The sequence below is a fragment of the Carex rostrata genome, chromosome 5, assembly GCF_964058835.1.
Source record: "Carex rostrata chromosome 5, lpCarRost1.2, whole genome shotgun sequence".
In the NCBI taxonomy this organism is placed as follows: Eukaryota; Viridiplantae; Streptophyta; class Magnoliopsida; order Poales; family Cyperaceae; genus Carex; species Carex rostrata.
Window position 1 is genome coordinate 12,710,136 of NC_135922.1, and position 21,172 is coordinate 12,731,307.

The window sequence follows — 21,172 nt, forward strand, 5'->3', positions numbered from 1 at the left end:
AATTTACTTTATTGACGAATATCTATTTTATCTTTTTGAAGCTTTCCAAATATATAATTTTTGAAATCTATAAACGGTTAAAACAATGTTACAAATAAAGGAAGAGCTTTCTAGAAAGCTCCAAAACATAGGGCCTTTGTAGTAATGATTAGATTGTTTAGGGACTGAAATGGATAATTCACCCTCGCCACAATAAAACCCCCACCTCCATTCTTGATTTTTCCTTTTCTTTCCCTCCCCTTCTCTTCTTCTTTCCATTATTTATTTCTCTGTTCCATCCATCCATTAAACCCTTCTCTCTTCCCTTCTCGCGAAACCGAGATCTCCAGTTCATCTCCAGTGAAGCTCGCATGAACCTGTAACACAACGCCTGCTTCACCATGGGCGGAGGCGGTGGGGGGAGGGGGGTGTGGTTCGGTGTGGCGGCGGGTTGCGCCGCGGCAGCGTGCGTGATCGCTGCCGTGCTTGTATCTCGCCGTGTTAAGAGTCACCGGCGTTGGCAGCGTGCGGCGGAGCTGGTGGCGGAGTTCGAAGAGGGTTGTGCTACATCGGTGGGAAGGTTGAAGCAGGTGGTAGATGCCATGGTGGTGGAGATGCACGCTGGTTTGGCCTCTGATGGAGGAAGCAAACTCAAGATGCTTCTTACTTATGTCGATTCACTTCCTGATGGGTACTTTATTTGATTAGTTCTTTTATCGCAACAAAGACTTAAACTTTAGCTCTTTTTTAGTTGATGTTTGCGCTTAATTACACGCGTTAACTGGTTGGTAGTTTCGTTTGTTAATAGTTTCGTAGTTGTTTTACCTCTTTTAACTTCTGATGCTTTCTCAATGTCTTTCCCCATGCCGTATTGGCGGTTAATCAGAAAATAAAACTAAACTTGTTTTTGAATATTCCTTTATTGATGCTTCTCATAAGATTCTTACTTCACATATAGTTTGTGTCTGAGTAAGCAATAATGCATTTTTTTTTATTCGGAGAAGCTTCCAAGTGGGTATTTTGTGTAGTATTGTTTCTATCATATTGGAGATTATTTATTGTTCTTATTGAGTTGCTGAAGGGTAGTAGAGAAAGAATTTGACCAAAGAGAGGATAAGGAAACTGAAAAAAAAACAAAGAACTATTCTATTTTTTAAAAAATTGTCCCTTTTTCCGGAACTTTTTTTCAAATAGCACTTGCCTATAATATCAGTAAAAGTTAATTTATGACTTCAAATCAATATATTTGCTCTTAATAGATTTTCTAGAATAGGAATTTGTTTTTTTAATGTGAAGTTATACTTGTTTTATCTCTCAAATTTGAATATTTATTCATATATTTTTTTTATTGTCAATCTGCATATCACCATTTTATAAGTAAATGACTATACATTAGTAAATCCTCCACATCTCTGTCATACTGGGAACCATTTGCAATATCATGATTTATCTATTTGCTGTTGTAATCTACATTTTGTAACTAATAGATTTGAAATGAACCAGTGCCAAAAACTGTAGATTAAAATTTAAAATGATGAATGTGTTATTCATCATTAGATACATTATGTATCAATTTTGGTGGAGAACTGTTCGGTCACAAATCAAAATGCTGGTAAAACAAAACTGTTAAAATTTCAAAGTTGCTTGATGGATGGCTAATCATCTTTCAAATTGCACCAAATTTGATACACTGGCTATCTAATTCATAGAAAATATATCAAGAGTTATAATGTTTTTTTTTTTGACAAGAATTGTGAGTTGTTGTGTTAGTTTTCTTTTAGTACAAATTATCTCAAAGTTCTACTTCTTAAATTATAAATTGCATGATATTCCTTATTTACCTAGTATAATAAACACCATAACAAAATTGTATAGTCTCAATTAAGAACTTATTTTCTTGATTTGTCTTTCTGTGTTATGTTGTAAGGTAGATATTTTTAATTCATGTGCATTGTATCAGTCTTTAACATTTTCCCCTATTTTAGGCTCTATATTTTTTAATTTTCCTTCTCATTCTATCCTACCAGCTGTACAAGTTTGGTTGTTTGTTTGGTTTTGATAAACTGTACATGAGCCAGTGTATTTTGGATTGTATATTATGGCTCCAATTTATAATTATTCTTAATTATACTTCCCATGCTTTGGCTACTTGTGGACCATGACATAGCCTTTCCATTTGTCTACTTTGTATCATGGTCCCCAATTTAAATCATTTTTTTTTCTTGCTGTGTTATATAGCTTAATGCAAGCATGTAAATACCCTTAGTATAATACTTGAAAGTGTACACTCTTTATCTGGTCTTTGCTGTTTATAATGCTTGAAGTGTACGCTGTATATATCTTAGTTGCCGATAAATGAAATTTTGCATGAAAAGTACTATGTTTATGAGCTTGTTGCACATAATAAATTATCCTCCTGCTACAATCTTAAGAAATAAATAATCTCATACTTTCAATTTGTTTTCATCTTTACAGAAGTGAAGAAGGCATATTTTATGCATTAGATCTCGGGGGCACTAATTTTAGGGTTTTGCAAGTGCAACTTGGTGGTAAAGGCTCTAATATTCTGAAACAAAAGGTTGAAAGGCAGCCAATTCCTCAAGAACTGATGATCAGTACATGTGAGGTATTTTTTAATACCTTCACTTTTGTTGGTAGATGAAACTTTATATTTGGTTTCTCTTGCAAAAATTGATTTCGACATAACTTGAAAACCTTCCATTACCCCTGGGCATAATGAATAAAGCTGATGCTATACACAAACACCCTTCTAATTTATGAAGCCAAGTAAAATTCAAAATTTTAAACAAATAAATGATAACCCAGTTTTCCACCAAAGAAAAAGATGAAATAGTAATCATACTATTTTGGCAACTCTTGGAAATCTGTAAATGCTAACACATTTGTAATATTTACAAGTCTTGGAAATGTGTAAACAAAGAACTGTTAACCTAGTTTTACAGAAGGAACTGTGTAAATGGTAACACATTAATATATTTCTCTAATGCAGAAGATGTTTGGATTTATTGCTTCTAAACTGAAACAATTCGTTGAGAGGGAAGAGGGTATCCAAGAAGGCTCAAATGAAACAAGGGCACTTGGCTTTACTTTTTCTTTTCCTGTCAGACAAAACTCCGTTTCATCAGGTGTTCTCATTAAATGGACAAAAGGCTTCGATATTGAAGATATTGTAAGCTCCTCTCTTTCTAATATCTTGGTATCTTTCTTATCATGCTGTCAGAGATGCCATGATCTAGTTTTAGTACGGTAAATATATACCTTTTTTGGTGGTACCATTGAGCTTATTTTTTTAGGAGTAATTAGTTATATTTCAAGTGCTTTTTTCTTTTTCATTTTTTGTGAGGATCCTTTCTCAGAGGAATATTCTTAGTCTTCATGACCTTTTCTAATGCCAATTGGTTTACTTTCAGTGTCAATTCCAGGTGATGAAATGTGTTGCATGCTTATAATATGATATTCCATTAAAAATTAGCATTAAACACGTCAAGGGATTATAAAATACTTGGGCTCTAAAGAATTTGTATGTTTATTTTGTTTGTTGCTATTTCATACTTCAAAAAAGTAGGGTGTGGATATATAATTGGAGACTTAGAACTACCACTATTTTTTATAATTTGTAGCTGCACCCTGGTTAAGTGTGCTCTTGTTATTTTTAATGCCCCTCTTGAATTTTTTTTAATACTTTAGTTATGTAGTTAATGGAAGCTATTTTTATATTTCGCCACTGTACTAGAAAGCTTACAAAGCAGACTTTGCTCTTTCCATTTTCATTTTTTAATATGCCCCTGTTTATTTTATTATCCTTTCAATTTATTAACAGGTCATAGTTGTTTTTGGTTATTATTAAAATTGTACTTTAATACTAATTATAGCCATGTGACATGACATATCATGGAAGATAGGTAGGTTTTGACTTATGAATGTATTTTTTATCAACCACTTGTTGCAACTTCCAATCACATGTTTTGTTTGTATCGTGTTTGGTTAGGTTTTGTTTATAATTAGTCTATTATGCTAACTACTAGTTGTACTTTTCATTATCATATTTGGTTTTGTTTCCCACAAGTTTTGAAACAATTTTGTTATTGGTATTTATTAGATAATTTTAAAGCAATAGTAGTGCTTAACAACTGTTTTCTAATATATTTTACCTCATGTACTGAGATGACAATTAGATAAAGAGTGCGGCTACAGTGCTATGCATAATAATAATGGCTCCACATTGTCATTTTTAAAGTCCAAACAATCGATCCAAACTGCTCAATATTGATATCTATGTGAAAATATACTTGGAGACCAAAGTTCATATTTTTCTGATTTGTTTTTACTATTTTTTTTAGATCGGTAAAAAATCACTTGATCTAAAGATTCTGGACCATTTCAAATTAGTGATTTTCTACCTATTTAAAAAAATAGTAATTTTTGTTGAGCGGTTTCAATTGATCAATTGAACTTTCAAAACAAAGATATGAAGCCATAGTACAGACCGATCTGCGCCATGCATAGTACCGTAGCCTCACTCTTAGATAAATAAAAACGTTATGTTACCAATAATAGTAATATTTTCACTTCTCTATTATCTACTTGATAATGTTGCTTATTTGTTCTGATATTTGTCATGTCAATGTTGATATTTTCAGGGTGAAAAGGATATTGTGGAATGTTTACAAGAAGCCCTGACCAAGGAAGGACTAAGCATGCAAGTGGCCGTGTTGGTACGTCTCAAGATTTTTTTATTATGGATAGATTTGTACTTACTTTTATTATTCTAGTTTTTGCTTTTTCTTACCCCAAAAATATTCTAATTGTTACTCTTGTTATTTTAAAATACAAAGGATATTATAATTGAGTGGCACTGATATTGTTAATCAGGTGAATGATACAGTGGGTACACTAGCGCTAGGTCACTACCATGATCAAGACACAGTGGCTGCTGTTATCATCGGTACTGGCACAAACGCTTGCTATGTCGAGCGACCTGATGCGATAATTAAGTACCAAGGGCTTCTGACCAATTATGGAGGCATGGTATCTTTGCTTTTTGCTCTGAAATTTCCATTTTGTTTGTCTGGTTATTACTGATGTGTTTGTTGAGTGGACAGTCCCTAGTAGCTATACTTCAATGTTTCATACTCCTTTCCTTATTTGAGAAGAAAGATGGGGGATGATATTTTTTTTTTAATTACAGATGTTATAGAAAGAAGTCTAGTACCCTTGTATAATTAGAACTTAATTAAATGAACTATTTACTCATGTTCTGCCGGTTTTACATTATTTGTCAATTAGGTAATCAATATGGAATGGGGTAACTTCTGGACATCACATTTACCTCGAACATCATATGATATCGATCTTGATGAAGACAGCCCAAATCCCACTGATCAGGTACATGCTACCTCCTAATAATTCATTGTTTTATTTAATGTACTTGTTTTGTTTTCATATTATTTTGGGCTTTTGAGTTTCGACAAGTTGTGTTCATACATATAACCCTGGAAATTTTTGTATTATTGTAGAATTTTTTCTTTGGCAAATATTCATTTGTTTGTCATGTGGTGAGTTATAAAGTATTTGATTTTTTTTGTAATTATTGGGGTCCAAAAAAATAGTTGTGCATGGTTTGTTCATTTCCATTAGTATCAGCAGTTAAATATCAACAACACTGTTTTTGTTTAATAGGGCTTTGAAAAAATGATATCGGGAATGTATCTGGGTGAAATTACAAGAAGAGTACTTTCTAGAGTTGCGGTAGAATCAGAAGTATTTGGAGATGTGGGGGACAAGTTGTCTCAACCATTTGCTCTAAGGTATTATCTTTGTCACATTTTCTTATTATAATTGCAAATCCTTCGTGTTAAGCAATTTAAGTTAATTCTCGTTACTCTTATGCCTATTCAGTACACCTCACATTGCAACAATGCATGAGGATGACTCTGCAGATCTTCGAGAAGTCAAGAGGATATTTGAACAAATTTTACAGGTTTAAGCTTATTTCATATCATATTCTTTTGAGTATGCAGCTCATAATGATGTAATGGGGCCTAACGACTTCTCATATTACACAACGACTTGTGCTATGAACTCATATCTCCGTTTTTAAAATCTAAATAGTCAATTTGAACCGTTCAACATAATCTTCATATAAAAATATACTCACAGACCAAATTTTACATTTTTTAGAATTTGTTTACTATTTATTTAGACAGGTGGAAAATCACGATTTGTAAATTCTGGACCATCCAAAGGCAGTGGTTTTCTACCTGTAAAATAAAATAGGAAAAAAATTTAAAATGCTAAATTTCTAAAGCATTTGTAACTAGAAATACTTCTACCTACCGAATTATATCCACATGACCTTTGTGGTCCTGAAAAGAAAGAAAAAAAGAAGAAAAAAGAACAAGAAAAAAGAAAAATAATAGAATACCTGTTGGTACTTGGTTCCATGCAACTAAAACTATTATTTTGATGCTTTTTCAGATTCCCGATATTCCTCTGAAAACTCGGCGACTTGTGGTGAAAGTATGTGACATAGTCACAAGACGAGCTGCCCGATTGGTTGCGGCTGGAATTGTGGGAATCTTAAAGAAAATAGGAAGAGATGGAAGTGGGCCCTCCACAAGTGGTCGCCTGAGGGCTCAGTCCAAACGATCGGTGGTGGCTGTTGAGGGTGGGTTGTATGAAGGTTATGCCTTGTTTAGGGATTATGTAGATGAAGCCATTGTAGAAATATTAGGTGAGGAGGTGGCGCAAAATATATTTCTCAAGTCAACGGCGGATGGATCGGGGACTGGTGCAGCTCTCCTTGCTGCTGCTCACTTGTCAAATAGGAAAGGTTACATATAGAAATTACATGTAACTCTCTGTGCAAATGTAAAAAATGAATGGATGATGATTATTTCATATTTTATTTGTATGTAAAGGGGTTTATGTGCAAGTTGTATGTTGATTTTTTTTCACTTGTTCTTGGTTTTAATCAGGGAAATAGGGCAATCTATTAACCAGAATCAGATCAGACGAGTAAATTTTTTAACAGAGCAGTTTTGGCTTCATGCTGCATCAGTGCTATTTTGACTCTTATAGTCAGTGCCCTGCCTGAAGCCAAAACTGCTCTTTTAAAATCCATTTAGTGAGGAATTGTAAACATCAACCAGTCTGAAAACTATATGCAAGAGAATATACAAACATATGTTCTATGCGTCAATTGCTTTTCTTAAGATTTGCAAACTGCAGTTGAAAGGGCAACACCAGCAGTATTCCAGTGGCGAACCAGAACGTGTTAAAAGAACGTTCACATTTTTTCAAAATAGTTTTAATATTAGTCAAGTTGCCTAGCACGTATGCATAGACTGACCTCAACTTCCAAAAGAGCTCTTCGGTAAGCATTTATGTAAGCAATTTGTGTTCAATTATTTTCTCAAAACAAAATAAAAAAAATAAAAGAGCTCTCCGGTAAGCAATTATATACTCAATTTAGAAAAACACCCTCTTTTGTTAAGCTCAACAGGATCTTTTCAGAAAACACACCTCATTGTGGAAGCTTTTCTCAGTTTGTAGCGGTCTCCACAATTATTTATATTGCTGCTGCTTAAAATTTTCTTAGAAATTACCTGATTAACTTCAAGTGAGAGGTTTTCTCTCAGATAACACAACAGTTGGGCTGTGTTTTGAGCATTGTTGTAAAAGAAAGTCCAATTGAGCTATTGGGGTGAGGAGCTGCTCCCTTTCCATCTTAAATTGTAAGAGGAAGTAGCTTATATAATTTGTGGTGAGGCTTCTTCCTTGTCCTCCATTCAGGTTAAGAGATCCAAGGAACTTGAAGTCTATTTTCCATTTATATACTACGATTGATTCTCTCCTAATAGTTTTCATTTTTTTCCGAATATTAGTTCAGGGATATGCTTATCGCCATTTTTTACCGAATGATGTATTGTATTCTTTTTTGCAGTTAATTATTGAATGGTACCTGGTGACCATTCCAAGCTCATTTGAATGTAAGTGCTTTTTTTTTACTAATGCTGTTGTAATTTCTATTCGGTACTGAATTTAATGGTTGGAAATAATGGGTCAATTGGACAGTAAATTAATTGAATTTACAGGGTGAATTGTCAGTAATTACGACTTCGCAGCTTCTGCGAAGGTTTTAAAAAAAAAAGAACGAATTGTCAGTAATTATAAGCAACCATGATTCTACTCAACAATACTTCACTAGTTGGCAGTGGATACCAATATTATTATCAACAATTCACCAACACTTCCAGTTCTTGGAGCCAAAAAACATCTTTTGAAGTTGAAGCTTTTAATCAACTTATCTTGTTTGTAGTTTCGGTTTTTTGTTTTTTCCTTCACCATATTTGATTCTTACAAATTGTAAATGTAACTGTCTGTTCTCGTCAGATCTGTTGCATTAACTTGCTTTTAGGATTTATTGTAGTACTTTTTACTTTTTTTTAGTTAGCAAATAATAATAATCGGTTCAATTTGAGATAGTGTGATATTTTGATACTTATTTAGTGATTAAATTGAAAGAGTTTGTGGTATTTTTCAGTTTTGTTAACAATACATAGCTGTTTCTGGTCCTAAAAATAATTTTGTGAATTGTATAATAAAAACTTCTAAACAAAACTTCATATCATACCATAAAAAAAAAGAAAAAAAGGGACAAGATAGAAGACTAAAAGAAATGACAAACAAGGATGAACAAAAGAAAATGCTTCCTTGATAACTTGTATTTAGAAGCTTCAGAAAATACTGTGAAACAAAGAATGTTAAGGCATTATCGGCTAGGGGGAACATAGTAGGCATAAACTGCATAGTAAGATTGCACACATGTAAGAATCAGAAGTACCAGAGCAGCAATAAGAGAAATTGCTGTTCATGGACTGCTAAAATCATCACGAATCAATTTTACTCGCTGCCTGTTCCAGTTGGATTCACAGTATCTGGTAACTTCTTCGAACAATTCAGCCAAAAAGTGATCTTCCGTTACAACTGTGCCTTCACTGACCTGGTGGAAGAAATTAGTTAACTCCTCATCACTGCTCAGGCAGTTCTCAAGGATCCCGCACTGCTGGAGTATCATCACATCCTTTTGCGTGTTGACTAGCGAATCCAAGAATGATGCAAAGCTCGTCATGTGTGCTGGAATTTCACCCAATTTGCATTGTTCAAATGCTACAAGGTTGACAAACAAAGGCTTAGTATCGTTGGTGATTCTTAGTTTAGGGATTTCCAAGACACCATGATCAAATGATATGTCGAGCATATGTTGCGGGATGCTTTTTGGTCTGAATTTCATGCCCGCATCTTGGAGCTCACTGGCACAAGGGATCATCATCACCGATCTATATATTCCCGATAGAATTTGGGGTCTCCATCCCCATCACCGATATTCCTACAGGCTATTCGCTAAATCTTTTTGTGAGCACCACGGTTCTAAATAGCTAGCTATAGCAGCGCTATAGCTACGCTATAGCTTTTTTGGAACATAAACGCTAAGTTATGAGATAAAATTGCGCTAACTCAGCTACGACTGCTATAGCTATAATAACTGACCGCTATTACCGCTATATGAGATCCGCTATAGCTACCGCTATGCTACATGATTTTTTTTTTTGCAATTTATATGGACTTCTGTACTTCTATTCTTATTTCTAATGCTACATGGTCTTCTACTTATGTATACTAAACCAAACTATATGCTTCTATTTTTATTTGTGATTTATTATATCATTATATATCGAGAAATATTCAAATACTAATTCTTCATTTTGATTACTCTTTTTATAGCATTCATTTGTAAAATTATTATCGTTCATTTCAATTGAAAACTGATTTTGATTATTATTATAATTATAAAATATTTAAATATGTATATTAATTTCATTTATCTTATAAAATTAATTGCTCTTTGTCTATTATAATATGTAATACCATGAAGTATAATTAAATAATGTTACTTTTTAGATTTTTTTCTTTCTTATTTACGTAATTGATAAAAAATATGAACTTAGATTAGTTGTCATTTAGTTGTTACATCAATTCTCTAATATTGATTATGTTGATAATTAGTAGAAATATAGAATATAAAGTTTGAAAAGGAAAAATCGCTATGTGTGATAGCTTCCGCTATAGCTACGTTATTTGCAATAGCTTTTTTTTTTTGGTCTCCCCGCTATGCCGCTATAATCGCTATTTAGAACCTTGGTGAGCACTCATAAAAGAAACTCATTGAGTAATTCTTTGATTCCATTGGGGCTCAATATTCTAGTAAGATGAAATGATTTGGAACTCAATATAACTAGTTTTCCTGGGTTGGGCACTGAACAATGGTAACAGAGATGGAGCAAATGATGAATTTCAGCTGGAGGGTTTGGAAATATGGAGTCATTTGTTGGTCCTCGGGCCATAGCACGAACAAGGTAATCAACAAAATTCATTCTATGTTCTTGGTTTACACCAAATTCACACTTCTCGACAACAAAGAAGGGAATTTGGTTCTCTAGAAGCAGCAAATCCGAAAGTATGAATGCACAATTCCAACCAACCTCATAAATAGAATTTAGCTCTCCTTCATACCATTTTAAGAAGTACTCAAGCACCAAACATCCATCAAGCAGCATCATCTCTACTGTAACACCTCCGTGTTCTATCTTCTAGAGGCTTCATCTCTCATATACATAGGTCCAAACTTATGTGATCCCCGCGGGAAATGAAATTTCTCAAGAACCGCCATTTTTTCTCCTCCATGGCTCGGAGGCTTGTGTTACCATGGTGGAATGGGCCGATGGAGATGACAAAGGGCTCAAAGAGATTCTTCTTGCTTTCGCGAATGTTACACGGTGCGCAAAATATGGTGAATTTCTCTGTCTCGTTTGGTTTGCCCCATAACGTGTCGAGTTTACGTTGCATTGATTCTGACAGGTGACCGGCTTCGACATCTACAACTATTTGGTCCTCTTCCATTAATGTTTCTTTGTGAATGGAATAGTTTTGGTTCAACTTCAACAAAGATCTTTAACATTTGTAATTATTTTGATATCATTAGTGTGGCACCATCACTTCACTATCCACAAAAGTTTTCTTTCGTGTGAGCTTTTGAGACTTTGACTTCATGAGTTGCCTAAACATAATTGATCACGCCTCACATTTAGTTTTGAATTGATATGAAATTCAAATATTCGGAATTTGGGACATTAAAAAATTTGCTTCATCCAATTGGATCAAACATGCTACATGAAGAAATAGACAAAAAATATTAAAATCTAATGTATTTTATACGTCTTAATCGTGAAAAACTGGACAAAATAGTTAACTAGTCTAAAAGGCAAAAATATAATATGAATATAACTATTTTGTCATTTTAAAATTTTAAATTTTTACAAAAAGTTGTACTATTAACTCTCCACATAAAAATGAAATCAGAGAATACCTATTTATCCAGCTCTCTTATTGTAATTTTCTAGTTCTGCCCTTATATTTTAGTCTTTATTGGCTAAATTAAAAAAAGGGCATCAATACTTTATCAATGTTATAAAATGAAATTCTTACCTATTTTTGACACAGATATAAATTTAATTTATAGAAAACATGGGTTATATATATATATATTCATAGTAAAAAAAAAACAATCATCATTCATAAACCTACTTTATCAATGTCAAAATGAGCATTTATAGGAAAAACAAGATGATCTCAATTGAAATTATCGAGCAAAAATCATTGCTTTTTCAACTGTTCAAAAATGATTTTGTACTTATCTTAAAAATAGTAAAAAAAAATTCAAAAAATATAAAATTCCATCCCGAGACATATTTTAGTATAATTATCATGTTGAGTTGTTCGGATCAACAATTTGAACTTTGAAAACGAAAGTATAAAATATGAGGTATGATGAGCTATAAAAATACCATATTTAAAAAAAAAAACGAAATCTTAAAAATTCAAAAAAATACTCTGATTGCATTCCCTCTTTTATAAGGACCGCATCTCCTAGATGCTTTTTTTTTTTCTTCTTCTTCTTTTACTTCTCTCTGTTAGCCGAAACATTTTGGCCGGTAATTAATTAATTACTGCCACCTACACCATGTTACATGTACAGTATGAAGTTATAGTGACGTCTGCATTTATTATTCATAAATTATTGAAGTCGTTATTACAAGATTGGTCAAATATTTCGGCAGGAGAAAGAGAAAAAGAAGAAGAAAAAGAGTGTATGGGTGGGTTGGAGTTGGGGATGCTGTCCTATTAATTATTCACATTTAGATGCGGCCGTGTTAAAAATTAATTTTTTTAAAATACATAATTGTTTAATTTTTTTTTGAGATATAATATATTTAAAAATTTTAAATATAAAAAGTATGAGGTACTTAAACCCTCTTTCATCTTTTAATTCTATGTTAAAACAAACAATATGTTATCACTTTTGGTATACAATTTGTTAACAGAAAAATAGTACAACAATCATGTAATCTCAAAAGGCATCCAAAATTAAAATCGTTAATATAATTTAGAATCTTTTACTGCAGCGACTTCTACAGATAATTCGTAAGAAATGAGGGTTTTTTCGTAATTGCAAAATTAAAGGGGGTGTTTGGAGGAAAACAGTCAATTCGAACTGTTAAACATAATCTCCATATAAAAATATACTTAGAAAAACAAATTTTATATTTTTAGAATTTTTGTACTATTTTTTAGATGAGGAGGGTTCAAATGCACCCAAATGCACCTATCATTTTTCTCTGTTTTCAAAGTCCGAATAGTCAATCCGAATCGTTAGATGCGATCTATGTATTAAGATGTGCTTGGAGACCAAATTTTATATTTTTTAAAATTTTTTTACTATTTATTAAGCCACTTTGAAAATCGCTGATCCAATGGTCCAGAAAATGTAAAATCAGCGATTTTCAAAGTGGCTTAATAAATAGTAAAAAAATTCCAAAAAATGTAAAATTTGGTCTCCAAGCACATCTTAATATATAGATTGCATCTAATGGTTCGGATTGACTATTTGAATTTTGAAAACGGAAAAAAAGAATTTGAAAGATAGAATGCATTTAGGTGCACAAAAATTTGGGTGCATTTGAACCCTCCTCTTTTTAGATAGGTAAAAGTCACTATTTTTAGATTTTCAAAATTTATTAAATGAAGTGATTTTATATTGAATTTTTTTATTATATACAAAAAAAAACAAATTTTACAATCTATATTTGTTTTTCTCAAAATTCCAAACGCAATCCACATAATAATTTACCTAAAATTTGTTGAATTTTCGATAAATTATTCTGCAAATATGGAATACAACTTGTCAACTTTCCGGATAATAATTTTGCGGGAATAAGATTTTATAATTTTTTATATTAATTAAATAGAAAACTAGAAAGACAGCATAGACGCTACGAAACACCAGGTCTGCAGCAACAAAACAGCGTCTTAGAGCATCTATATCCCAGCAACACAAATGAGTTTTTAAATAATTATTAACCATTTTTTAGAAATTATGGTATGTAAAATTTCTAAAATTAATTTTAGAGTTTCTATTAAGCCATGTCAGTAATAAATTAAAAAGAAAAAATAATTTGAGTTAATCATTTGATCAGCATGGAGTTTATAAACAATTTCTTAATAATAAACTATATTGCATAGTTTCTAAATAAATTTTTTTCTCACATTTCTAAAATTGAGTTAAAAAATACCACATCAGATTAAAAATTAATAGTACCATGGATGTGGATGCTCTTCTACGTTATTAAAGACACCGTTCACGACACTTTTGAAAAATAAAAAAAATTGCTCTTGGATGCTATTTGGATGCTATCAAAGAGGGCGTCCACCTGATTTTTAAGTGAAAAATTTTAACTGCGTTTTTCTCAAAACTTTGACGGTACAGCAGTTGGACTAAGTCAATATCCTAAAAAAAAAAAACAGCTTCTGTTGACATAATATTCTTTGTGGCCTGTATAAAAATACACCTGTGACATGTCACATCTTATCGGCTTTTTTTTTTTTTCGGTCATTACATGGCCCTTAGGAAGCGTATCCTCTGCGGAGCTTTTAATCTGGTCCGTTCGTTTTAGATCGGACGGACCAGATTAAAAGTTCGGCAAATTTTGAATTTTTTTTTTAATTCGGACAAAATCTGATCTGATTCGTCTAATCCGAAACGAATGAACTAGATTAAAATACTCCGCAGAGGATACGCTGTCTAGGCCTTATTGGCCTTTCGAATCTGTTCAATTACATATTCTTTCTACGCAAACTTCCTTTTGATTCTGTACAATTGCTTGTGCGTTCTTCTTGTTAATGTAACTCTCTTTTATGATTCTTTGTTTTATTTATTTTTTATTTTTTTTGCAACGATCTGTTTTATAGGGCCTGTTGTTACATTTCTTCTCAAGATTAAATTATGTTTTTCTTGTCATTAAGATGTAGTCTCCAAATAGGACAACACCTAATATGTTGCCCTTTTGTTTATTAAATTTGCAGCTTTGTGTTGAAGTTTTTGAAAAACTAATCATTTTGTAAATTTAGCTTACTACTTGCACATGCTAAAAAAATTCTGGTGATGTTGAAAATCTGCACCTTTTAAAAAATAAAAAAAATTCAAAAAGGGATGATGACTTAGTCTATGGGAGACTTTTCTGTTTTTTTGTTGCTTTCCTTTTGGTGTTAGTACTTATAAAATTCTGTTCTAAAAACAACTAAAATGATATGTTTACAAGCATATAAATCTATTATTAGGATCAAGTTACTCAATTTTCTTTCTCATATTTTATATCTCGTTTGAAAACTTATGTCGGGACTTAAATTAATCCGCCGGAAAAAAAATAAAATATTGAAAATTAAGTCCTTGCCTATAACAATGGGTCCTACAGACGGAGTAAGTGTGAAATAAGTTAGTCCATCTAAAGAGTCTTTGGTAGTGATAAAAATTAATCAAGTTATGTTTGTATACATAAAATTAAAATTGCAAGTTATTGTCTAAGTACCAATAGGAGGCATCGACAAACTCGAATTACAAGGGTAAAATTAGGAAAAATAGATGAGGTACCGGAAGGAGAAACCCAATTACTTATAGGGAAACCAATATTCCTAAGGAGTAAAATAGTAGGAATAAGATGGAGTAAAAAGTGAGTTAATTCAGAGTAAATATTTGTTAAAACGATTGAGTATTGCTTATTTAATTATTCATTAATCTTATAGTTTATATTATTTTACAATCTTGTTAAATATTTGTTAGAATTTGTAAATACTTTTTTTTTTATTCTCGGCTTGCCTAATTTTATAACTTATAGATACTTCAATACATTCTATTCTACCAAAACATGTCAAAAACAAACCTTTTTACTATTGGTAGCATAGCCGAGTGTTACTGTTTACAAAATTCTCTAAGAGGAGGTTTGTAAAAAAATAACTTTTCTTATTTGTTACTCTTGTAGATGAAAAACTGGAACCAAGATCAAAGAGTGACAGAAAGGCACATAAAAGAATTGAGATCTCAATAAACCTGGATTGGAAAAAATATTCGATAGACATCCCTGTATTGGCAGTTCCAATGGATCGCAAGTTCAAAATTCAATTAGAGAACAATTTCTTGAGGATATATAAATATTAAAAATTTGAACTTATATATCTCTTGTCTCAAAAAGAAAAAAAAAAGGTACAATACAAATTAACAGAAATTACAAACCCAAAATAATACACACCATTTTTAATTTCTGTTAATTTAAATGCTATAAAACAAACTCCAATAACCTTCCTAAAATTTAAATGCTATAAAACAGACATAACATTGTTTCTCCCATGCATTGATTTCTCGTGATTTATGTGACAGCAATGCAGATATGATAGCCAATTCAACAACAACAATTCTCGATCAATTATTCGGCCCCTGGAAAGAGTTATTTACACGAGAAAAAAACATACATAAGACAGGATAAAAAGCACAACAATACAATAACAATGCGAGTAAAATTGTAAATTTTTCAACTTAATTTTACAAAAGAAGTACCTTTAACCATCTGAGAGAATCCAGTTCTTTGAGCAAATCACAGCCTCTGCAAGCTCAGGGCTTACTCCTTGGAGAGCACTAAGATCTATTCTGAGACTGTCTTTTACACTGTAGGCGCAAGCTGGTATGGCAAGTAAATCACGCACCATCCTTGATAGTACAGGATAACGTGAACTATTTTCTTTCCACCAACCCAACAAGTCGAAATTTGTGTCTTCATCGATCGTGTCTTCCCTCAAATACTGATCCATTTCTCTTTTCGTAGTTTTCAATTGTTTTCTGTACAAAGGGTAGGAACTAGCATGCCTCAATAGATCTGGATCAGAATAAATATGTCCATAAATACCCCATGGACACTCTTGTGTACTGGCAGTTCCAATGGATGAAGAAGAAGTTTGGTTGGGTTTTTCTTTTGCATATCTACTAAACATAATATCGAAGAACTCACGAACTTCTTCAGTTGATTCCGGCCAAAAGTCTAACACACTATCAAATTGAGAATATTCATTCCCGAGTAAATATTCAAAGAATGTCAGCTTGTATCTAGGATCCAATACACAAGCAACAGAAAGGGTAAGCATAATCTTGAAGGTACGGCTTATAGAAAAGAAGGCCACTTCATGATTCAAAAACTCTTTGATTGTTTCGTAACTTGAGCAATACAAATTTGATGTTGGATACTTACTGTTGGATAATAGATCAATAATAGGATTAAATATCTCAAAATAGTCAACCCCCATCGCCAATTCTGTCCAACTTATATTATCAGGTTCATATTGGCATATTTCTGCAAGTGAACGCTCACGTAATACTTCTTCGTAGAGCAATGCCTCTTTAGCTATTTTGACTGCAGAATGGCAAAATTTCCAATCCTGAGTCCCTGCATACCGACTTATTGGTGGGCCCTTTGACCATTCTTCATTTAAGGGAGGAAGCCCCTTCTCTTCTGCAATTTCGTTGAACTTGAGCCTTGCGATAGGAGATGTTACAATTTTTTTAATTATATCAATAGGGTCATCCTCATCATCAGAAATGTCAGTTTCAATCGGAGACAAGAATTCTACTATTGCGTTTTTAAAGCATGGTATAAAAAGCTTATCATGATCCCCATCTAATATCATTTTAGAGCGGAACTTTTCTTTAAAACTACCCATCAAATCATCATCCCATTTCGTAGTAAACGAAAATATTTTATTCCCAAGTTTCCAGTCGGATATGCAACTTTCTATGATATCTGCACATAATTCTGAAGTATAATCAGGTAATTTCTTGAAACCAATTAGCCTCTTCACCAAGTTAAACTCATCATTTATAAAATGTGCAGTTATTGAGATCCACCTTGTCTCCTTCATTATTTCAAAGCTAAAGCAAACTAGGGAAGTTAAATTCCCCAACTCAGCAACCAACTTATCTTTTTCTCGCTGATGGTATGCCCAAATCTCTTCCTCCATGTCCATTAACATTAAATTGCTCCAAACCATTTTAAAGTTTGGAGCAATTGAGAAGGCAACCAAGATTGCATTCTTCACTTGCAATTCACAAATCTTTTCTGGGGTCAAATCAAAGTTTCTATCCTCCTCTCCAAAGGCTACTGTTGGAGGTTGGTTCATGGCAGCTCTCTCATTGTTTTCAGCGATTGTTAGAGTTCGGGCTATGCCTCCATTGGGGACTTTATTGCAAGAGATAAGGTGACGCTTGAGATGGGTTGTCGTGCCCCATGTGTAACTGAGACTATTTTTACAGTAATTACATTCAGCTCTCGTTCCATCATTTACCTTTCTAAAATGCTCCCAAACTGTAGATCTCGTTTTCGATCTCTTCTTTGGTGTACTCCCTTCACCAACTTCACGGCCTCTTATCGTGTTAGACATGGTACCAGAGTACTCTGCATTTTGAGAATAATAGTAATTCGCACCTTGTTTATTCTCATATACAAAGATCTTAAATTGATAAAAACCTGTTCTAATGTAGTTTCCTTAATTATTAGTCTCTCTGCTCCAACTTGATCGGAGCCTAGGTCAAAAAAAAAAAAAAAAAAAACCCGAGGCTATGGAGACCTTTCCAAGGGCACTAGCAGGTGGGGCAGCCCCATAAATTGAATTTTTTTTATTTTTTATTTTTTTTTCTCTTCAGATGTTATGATTCAGTCCTTCCAATCTCATTCTTTTACCATGCCTGATCCAGCTAAATCAATGAATCAAAAGATAATATTGTCTGAGGTGGTGCTTTTGAATACATCAACCATATATCTAATAAGAATTCACAAATAAATTGATGTAAATATCCATGAATCAATAACTTCTTCTTTTTACCCTTTTAATAGTTCACGAGAACACCTTAATTATGTGCACGGACTTTAATCGGTTACAAGGCCAATTTCAAATGACTATGAATACAAATACACAAATATCTTCACCCGATCCTTACCGTACTTATTGACAGTGTTGCTAGCAAATCACCCAAGGTGAAAAGAAACCAATAGTAGAGATTAAAATGTACGTACAGAGTAGATGTTAATAAGAATTAAGAGAAACCAATTAATTTTCTACGATCATACATACATACTAAGAATTTTGAGACAATTTTTGAAACCAATCCTTCAATTAACAATCTGATCTAGAAAAAAAGGTACCAAATTCCTCTGTTGCTATCGTGAAGAATTAAAGATCCACAGTAGCTTGATGACTTGAGTGGATGGCTCCGACTTGTTTGTTTTGGAAAAGCAGGATCTGTGATCAGATCTGATTCTCGTGCTTTGATCAGATCTCTGTTCGCTGTAGTATTGAACTTGAGAGTTACAATAAACTGTTGGGATTTTTGATACAAAGAACAGCAAGAAAGAATGATGCTGAAGCTAAGAAAAATGACTTACGGTTAGTTTGAAGGCATCAGGCTTTGACGGAGCGCTACAAAATCAAGCTGCTTTGCTCATAGAGAGAGAGAGAGAGCGAGAAAGAGAGGAGAGAGTTCAAGAACTCTTGAAGTGTTGATTTTTTGGGAATAACTGGTCAAACTGGGAGACTTTGAAGAGTTCAATTTGAGCAATTGCGTTGGCGCTCCATGAGACAATGAATCTATTAATATTATAAAACGAGTAAAAATTAATTTATGCTGATTGCTTCCTTGTACAAAGCTCCAAACTGAAAGCTCAATTTTGTGATATATTAAGGGGGATTTTAGATATACACTTCAAATTTTTTGAAATTACTTTTTTTTCCTATGAAATTTATAATATCCTACTGACTCTTCTAAATTTTAAAAGCTCACAAATTTACTCAACTTGATAACTTTTTTATTAAAAATTTATTTTAAATTTGTAAATTATCCATTTAAAAATAAAAATATGTAGTCTGTGTAGGAAAAATATTGTTTTCTAATTGATCAGTTTCTGAAGACAAATTGTTCATTTATCTATTTATGACACACATACAGTGGCATTTAGGCATATACTAATTTGTAAATTCATGTAGAGAAATGAACCATTTGTTATCGAAAACTGATCAATTAGAAGACGGGACATTTATCGTTTAATAAAGGACATATTGGGTTATACAGTATAAATTTAAAATGAGTTTTTATAGAAAAATATAATAAAATTTGTTAATTTTTGAAATTTACAAGGATAAATATGATATTATGAATTTTATAGGGGACAATACGTAATTCCAAAGTTTGAGGGATATACATGAAATTCCCCTATTAATATATTGGATTTAATCCAACACAAATGAAAAGGAAATCTCGGCAGCATTGTGATCTCGTTTCCCTGCCGTGTGCTTGTGCCACTACCTAGTACCTACCGATTTTTTTTATTTATATTAAAAAAATAAATACAATTTTAAAAAATAACTAATTCGGTTTTGTATTTTCAAAAGTATCTAAACCGGAAAAAAAATTTCGGAATTTTTTTTCCAGTTTTAGAAGTTGATTCCGAATTTTTTTTTTCCGGTTTAGATACTTTTGAAAATACGGAACCAAATCGGTTATTATTTGAAATTTGATTTATATTTTGGATATAAATAAAAAAATCGGTAGTACGTACTACATACGCTGGTGAGGCTGTTTGTGTGCCGCAGGAGCAGAATTTAGGTTTTGTGCCTACTGAAATTAACAATTCTTGAAGTATCGATTGCTGAAATTAACAAATAACAATTACTGTCAGAAATATTTCAATTGCTTCTCAACCGAAATGGACACACAAAATCAACTTTTGTTTTCAACAGAAACGGAACTCTCATTTTGTAATCAAATTATAAAAAAAAAGTATTTTTTTTATTTAAAAAACCATTCATACAGTGTGATTCATATAGTCGCATATATAGTTGCAAAAATTCTCGGCTTGAAATTCTGATCAGCTGTAAAAGAATATAGGGCTGAATATTGTAATTTCAGGAACCCCCACCCAATCTTGAAGCCGACATTTATTGAAAAAAGATGAATTTACAACCGCATTAATCAACCGACCACCACATAGTGCAGACCTACAAGACAGTAAAAGCTCTGGTACCGTACGTATTATAATTAAGCACTGTTTCCGTCTCGGTCTACTCTTTATTATACTTTATAACTGTAAATTTTTGAAAGGGGAGTGCTATTCTACACGCAGCATTTGTGAAATCTAGCGCTGAGAGAATATTTTTTAACTAAATTCCAGTTTTACCCTCCCAGCATTATCTTTCTTCAATTAATCCAATTAATGCATAGTCTCTCGTCAAATAAGCAATTAAAGAAAAAAATAAGATGGCAGATTCTCTACCAAAAATAAAAAATTTAAGCAGATTCTCTCTTGTACTTGGACTCAATCAAATGTACGATTCTTCATCCACAAGAATGAAAATTAATCAAATTGCAAAATTTATGGCTGAAGAACTCAAAATGAAATCAAATTTCACGATATTGTTCATCTATCGTATCGTCATTATGATACTGCAGAGGATCTCAATAAATCAAATAAGCAAGGAACTTTTGAAGTCAGCTAGTGATCAAAGCCAGCAAGATCATTCTACCAACCGTTGAGACTACAAACCGGAGACAAGAAAACAGGTAATTTTTTTTTTAATTTTGCTTATAAATGAAATTTTTATCTCAAATTTCTCAAATCGCAAAATAAAATGATTGGATTACATGTTGATTCCTTATATTTAAAGTATGAACTATCTAACAATA

At 32.5% G+C, this 21,172-nt stretch overlaps 3 protein-coding genes across 5 annotated transcripts; 1 reads left to right on the top strand and 2 right to left on the bottom strand.

The window, feature by feature from the left end:
• Positions 1-209: 209 nt before the first annotated feature.
• Positions 210-6,953, top strand: LOC144554126 (hexokinase-3-like). Of its 2 annotated transcripts, none has more exons than XM_078302374.1 (9): positions 210-670; positions 2,455-2,605; positions 2,990-3,169; positions 4,641-4,715; positions 4,873-5,028; positions 5,287-5,385; positions 5,680-5,807; positions 5,899-5,980; positions 6,478-6,953. In XM_078302374.1, the coding sequence occupies exons 1-9, from the start codon at positions 381-383 to the stop codon at positions 6,841-6,843; spliced, it is 1,527 nt and encodes a 508-aa protein (XP_078158500.1). In that variant the 5' UTR covers positions 210-380; the 3' UTR covers positions 6,844-6,953. The 2 variants fall into 2 exon arrangements, with proteins under 2 accessions (XP_078158500.1, XP_078158501.1); XM_078302375.1 differs by having other exon boundaries at positions 225-670; positions 2,993-3,169.
• A 1,919-nt stretch (positions 6,954-8,872) lies between these two features.
• Positions 8,873-9,334, bottom strand: LOC144553860 (putative UPF0481 protein At3g02645). Its single transcript, XM_078302053.1, has one exon. It carries the CDS (start codon positions 9,332-9,334, stop codon positions 8,873-8,875), a length of 462 nt encoding a protein of 153 aa, XP_078158179.1.
• Positions 9,335-15,591: 6,257 nt separating this feature from the next.
• LOC144554518 (zinc finger BED domain-containing protein RICESLEEPER 2-like) lies at positions 15,592-19,003 on the bottom strand. 2 transcript variants are annotated; one of them, XM_078302834.1, is made up of 4 exons: positions 18,879-19,003; positions 18,639-18,780; positions 16,007-17,891; positions 15,592-15,886 (listed from the first exon to the last, which is right to left on the bottom strand). In XM_078302834.1, exon 3 carries the CDS (start codon positions 17,875-17,877, stop codon positions 16,009-16,011), a length of 1,869 nt encoding a protein of 622 aa, XP_078158960.1. In that variant the 5' UTR covers positions 17,878-17,891; positions 18,639-18,780; positions 18,879-19,003; the 3' UTR covers positions 15,592-15,886; positions 16,007-16,008. The 2 variants fall into 2 exon arrangements, with proteins under 2 accessions (XP_078158960.1, XP_078158962.1); XM_078302836.1 differs by having other exon boundaries at positions 18,639-18,793; positions 18,879-19,002.
• Positions 19,004-21,172: the final 2,169 nt, after the last annotated feature.